The sequence below is a fragment of the Gossypium hirsutum genome, chromosome A11 (genome assembly GCF_007990345.1).
Source record: "Gossypium hirsutum isolate 1008001.06 chromosome A11, Gossypium_hirsutum_v2.1, whole genome shotgun sequence".
NCBI classification, from domain to species: Eukaryota; Viridiplantae; Streptophyta; class Magnoliopsida; order Malvales; family Malvaceae; genus Gossypium; species Gossypium hirsutum.
In genome coordinates, this window is record NC_053434.1 from 2820533 (window position 1) to 2826532 (window position 6000).

Sequence of the window (6000 nt, forward strand, 5' to 3'; positions counted from 1 at the left end):
TAATAGGTTTTGACCTTTAAAATATTTCTTTAATTTATTAAAACATATGAAATTATAAATTAATATAAACTAAAATTATATTTTGATATTTCAAAAATTAAATTCATCACTAATTATAAAAAATTGTAACTAATATCGTACAATTGATATGTGTTGTGCGGACTCGTCCAAATTGGTTTTCACTTTTTTTCTCATAATTGCAGGAAAAATAGAAACAGGTGGATTCCATATTTATGTTTTATTGGTTTGAGTTAGGCTCAACATTCCATCGAATCAAGTAAAATTTTTCAAGTTAATTAAATTAACGAGTCCTATTTTATCATCCTAATTTGATTTAAAATTTATTCGAATTGAGTCAAGTAAAATAAAATTTAAATCGAGTGAAATTGTTCGAATTAAATTAAAAAATTAAACATGTCAAATTAAAATCTTGTTACAGTATAACCAATTCTATGTTGGAGCTCATTAATTAATTTATTTAGGTCCCAAAATTATTACCTTAGAAAATTTTTAAAATTTTAATTTTATTTATATATTATTATTTTTAAATATTATAAAATATTTAAAAATATAAATTTTAAAATTATTTTGTTCTTTTTGTAATTTTTGTTGAGAGAGAGATCAATTTACTTATTTTCAAAATTTATTAACTCGAAACTCAAATTTTTCGAATCGAATCAAATTTTACTCACCCCTAATTTGAGGTATATGGTAATAATAATTAGTTAATAATTAACTTTCAATCTATCAATAATATAAATACAGGACTCAAAATGTTTGTTTTAATACATGTTTATAGTCGAGTTATTTGTTTAAATTTAAATATTTATCTAAAATATGAAAAATTAAATAAAAGTATGAGATGAAAAAAATAGACATTGCAAAAAAAAAAGAAAAAAGAGTAGCTTATCTAAAAAGTTGTATTTCAACATTCAAGACTTCAAGACTTAAGATTGATCTAGTTTAGCTCAACTCGGTTTTAGTTATGTATTATATTTGTTTATTCTATTTTTTCATATTATTAATTTCCATTGAATAAAATTAAATATATAATAATATATAACTATATAATATAAACATTAAAATATATGTTTACATTATTTAATAAAATAAAATTTATTAAATTAAAAACAATAACCATTTATAAATATAAAATATACTAATATTATATATAAGCTCAGGTGAAACACAATCCATTCCAACAACTCAACACATTTGCACAGTAGAACTACACCGTTTCATGGTCTGATTTTATTTATTATTTTATTTTTAATCTCAAGATTAGTTGAGGAATATAGACTTATTGAGAGGTAATGGATGGCTTATCACCCACTACCTAAACCAATTAATCAACAAAGGAAACCCATTAAATAATTAATTAACAAAGGAAAATATATATAAAAAGGTAGAGTTAAACTTTATCTATTTATTGTATTCAATTTTGTTTATGAATAAGTTGAGTCACATTCTAAATTTAACCAATATTCAATTTAATAATCCATAATAAAAAGTAAATGATAGATTTTATTTTTTTCAATAAAAAAGTGTGAAAAATGAAAAGTAGATAAGAAATTACTTATCATTTAATATATAATTATTTTCAATTTATTTTATTTCTTTTAATATTATTTTTAAATATTTTATATTTAAAATTTAAAAAAATTAACAAGCAATCTTATCATATTCTAAACTTAATTTTAAGAAATATATCAAACAAAATTTACCAATTAACTTCAATATTTAATTTTTAAATTATCTTGATTCTTATTAAATTTAAGAAAATGGAATCGATGGAATAAACTGAATACAAACCACTAATTCAAATTGCTGAAAAGTAACACTCAATAATTGTGAACTCACTTTGCCAATGATAGTGGATGGAGAGCCAGAATAAATAAAGCAGGAAGGCAAAAGTAGCTTGACTTATTACAAGTAGAAAAAAAAAATTAATTATGTAAAATAATTAACAACCTATAAATCTTAACCATCGAATCTGATAGTTTGAATTGAATATATGCCGAGTTAAGTTACATTTTGAACAGAATCAAATCCGTAGATAATCGGAAGATTTTGTTCAAATGTTTTAGATAGTTTTAGGTAATTCAAAATAAATAAAGGTTATGTTTATTAAATAAATAAAAAAAGTAAAAGCACTGACAAAATACAACCTTAATAATTAACTAAAAAAAAAGGAGATTGGGTTTGTGATAGCGAGCTTGCTAGGAAAATGATTTGGTCGGCAAACAGGTTAGGGGAATAAAATGAAAAAAAAAAAAAGGAGTTTGCTTAGTGTAGTTAAAGAACAGATTAAAATACGATTAATCACAAAATAAATTATGTTACTAATATTGCAAATTGACAAATTTTTTAAAGTCAAATTTAAGTTGACTGGATTCATTTGAATTAATTAAAAACAAATGGATTGGATAAGATATTATTTCCCGGAAAATGCTCCCACCACTTTCATGTGCAGATTGTCCTTCTCTAATTGCAAGTATAAAAATATTGTTGGTGCGTACTATTGTCTCTTAAAAGAAGTGAAATTTTTATATCATGTAATAAATAAGTAACAATTATAAAATCTTGAAGATTTTTTTATAGAATAAAAAAGTAGTTTTATGTCCCTTTTTTTTTAATTTATAACTATTTTTTAATAATGTTGATTTAATCTAAATATATAAAATTTTTATAAATTTTTTTGAATATTTATTAAACAACTTGTTTGTTTAAATAGACTCACAATTTTTCAATATATACTTTTTAATTTGGTTTCTTATTCTTATTAAAATTTATTTAATAAAAAATTTCAAATAAAATAAATAGTTAGATAATTACTTTTCACCTAATACTAAAATATTATTTATTTTAAGATATTTTATTAAAAATAAAACAATCAAAATATTATATTTAAATTATGTTGATGATTATTTAAAATAATTTAAATTATTATATTAATAAAAAAATTATCGTCAAATTAACTTATTTAATAATGTATATAAACCAGAGTAACGAAAGGGAAAATATAATTGATATCATGTAGCAATCTTAATGATGAAGTTATTATAATGGTATATTTTTATGTAAGCAGTCTAATTATTATTAAAGAAAGAAAAAGATAGCTGGCCAACAAAAAGGAAAAAAAGATAGGTTTTTTTTATTTATAATTCTACACTGATTTTTTCTTTTAAAATTTTATAATTGAAGTTAAATTGTTAAAAAGCCATGTCCAAATTTTTTAAATATATTCTATACATGTGTAATTATTCCAATATTAAATCTAATTGAGAATCTAATATTTTCATTTATATTAAAAAAATTTAAAAAAAGCTGAGAAAAAAATTAAGAAAATCGGAAAAATAATTTCACTCTATTTTTAAAAATTAAAAACCAATGAACTATATCAATTTAGATGGATGAAATTCTATTCTAATTATTTAGATTATAAAATATCAATCCAAATTTTAAATATTTAAATATTACGAATTAATCATAACTTTATAAAAAAAATCTGAATCAAAACATTATCGCTTTTATTTAATTATTTGAAGTGTCGCCTAAAAATTAAAGAAGAAAATGAAGGGATAAATTTGGTTTTTTGGTTAAAAAAAAAAAGAAAAGAAAAGAAGAGGAAGGGATAATTTTTCATAATAACAATGCAGCATTATTTTGTCGATAACAAAGCCCACTATGTTATCTTTTTGGAGATTTATAGGCGGACAAGATACAGAAACCAACCATTAGACGCCACGTGTTTTTTCGCAGATCGAAAAACAGTCGCCACAACGTGATGCCACCTCATACTTGTCCTTAGTCTATATATATTTTAGTATATGTTTTCTCCACGCGACTTCAGTATCGGTTCTTTATCATTTCTCTCTATAAACTTGTACGGCCAAAGATTCCTTCCCAGCAAAAAATCGGAAAGAAAGAAAAAACATGGGGATGCCGCCTGCCACGTGCGCCTCCGCCTCTTCCTCCTCCATCGTCAACTCTTCTCCGATCGGTGGCGCTGGCGGAGGAGGTGGAGAGATCATGCTTTTTGGAGTCAGAGTGGTGGTTGATTCCATGAGGAAAAGTGTGAGTATGAACAACCTTTCTCAATACGAACAACCTCATGAGTCGAACAAGCATAACAACAAGAGCAACAAAGATCAAGGCGATGATAACCTCACCGCTGGTTACGCCTCCGCCGACGATGCCGTTCCTCACTCCTCTGGAAATCGAGAGCGCAAAAGAGGTTTATATATGTTTTTTTACATCTTGACCTCTTTTTTTTCCCTTTGATTTTTACGATTCTGATTTTGTTTTTTGTTTTCGATTTTTTAAAAATGAATTTAGGGGTGCCGTGGACGGAGGAGGAGCACAAGCTGTTTCTGGTAGGACTGCAGAAAGTAGGGAAAGGAGATTGGAGAGGGATTTCTAGAAACTTCGTGAAAACTCGAACTCCGACACAAGTAGCAAGCCATGCTCAGAAATACTTTCTCCGACGAAGCAATCTCAACCGTCGTCGTCGCAGATCTAGCCTCTTTGATATCACCACCGATACGGTACTCGCAATTACTACTTCTTTTCTCAACGTCCTTTTCATCATTGTTTTTCTCGGAAAATATATGAATCTAGAAACTTAAAAATAAATTTGATCGATTTAATCGACTTTGACTTATAGTAATTGATAAGCAAAACCAATTTTGATTTATTTTTCTGTTCTTTTCTTTTTGGGTAATTTTATCATTTTAGCCACTAAAAGAAACTTGATGTGATAAGATAATTGTATTAATTTCATCAAATTATATTAATAAATTGATAAATAACTGTATTTATGATATGATTGATGTATGGTAGTTACCGGATAAATTCATGCGGATCTATTTATTCATAGCGAAGGTAAGCGATTGATGAATGAGCTATTTATTCATATCTCTAATTTATATTTTTGGGATAAAATCGATAAAAGATACATTATTTTTCATTATTTTATTTCATAGAACTCCAAGAACCGATGATCTAGAATTTATTATGAATTCCGACATTTAATATGGAAATATTTTTCTTAATTCACTGGCCTTTATTTTGACCTTTTCCATTTTGCTACTATTTGATTAGGTGCAGGCAATTCCAATGGAAGAAGAGCGAATTGATCGACAAGAAAACTCAACTCAGCCATCTGAAACCAATGTGTTTCCCATTATGCCGGCGGCTTTTCCCATGGCCTTTAACCAGGTAGTTCCGCCGGTTCCAATTCAGAATCCGACTGAAAATCTCACAATAGCACAGGGGAATCAATTGAATAACAATGTTCCGACGGCAAATCTCATCCGTCCGGTTCCAAATTTCCCAGCTCTTCAGAGATCCGATCTCAACACAAACTTAAATCCGGCGACGGATCCTTTATCGCTGTCACTCAAGCTGTCTTTGCAATCCGATCAAATGGATTCATCATCATCTTCAACTTCCAGGCATTCTCCATTTCAGGTGATGCCAAACTTTAGCAGTGGAGATAACAATAAAATCATCAGTGTTGCTTAAGAATGACAATAATTATATAATAAGCAAAAGCGACACAAAGCTTATTATTATTAGAGCTTAAATTTGGATTTAGAGAAAAAAAAAAAGGGACATAAGTTTAAATTAGGTAACTGGTTTTTGAATCCCTTTGTTTTTCATGTACAGACTAAAAACAGAACAAAACTGTCATGTCTTGTTTGTTTCTGTTGTTTTCTGTTTTTATTTATGTTAGATTAATGTTTCATTTAGTCTTTGATCTATGCTAGTTGATATATATATATATGAAAATAAAAATAAACTGAAAATAACAAAGTGCAGCCTCCATTCAATTACTGATCTTGCAAATCTTGGTGGGTCAAAATGAAAGAAAAATATCATGGTGGATTAGTGGTCTATATGCAATGTTTTGTTATATCAGACAATTTGTATATATATACCGAGTTTTTTTTGTGTGGCTTTATTGTCTTTACATATGAAAGCAAACATTATTTTGTT

The 6000-nt window shown here is 26.5% G+C and overlaps 1 protein-coding gene across 1 annotated transcript; it reads left to right on the plus strand.

The window, feature by feature from the left end:
* The first annotated feature begins 3838 nt into the window (after positions 1–3838).
* LOC107912164 (transcription factor MYB1R1) lies at positions 3839–5753 on the plus strand. The gene is made up of 3 exons (XM_041080551.1): positions 3839–4237; positions 4339–4547; positions 5104–5753. The coding sequence occupies exons 1-3, from the start codon at positions 3937–3939 to the stop codon at positions 5524–5526; spliced, it is 933 nt and encodes a 310-aa protein (XP_040936485.1). The 5' UTR covers positions 3839–3936; the 3' UTR covers positions 5527–5753.
* Positions 5754–6000: the final 247 nt, after the last annotated feature.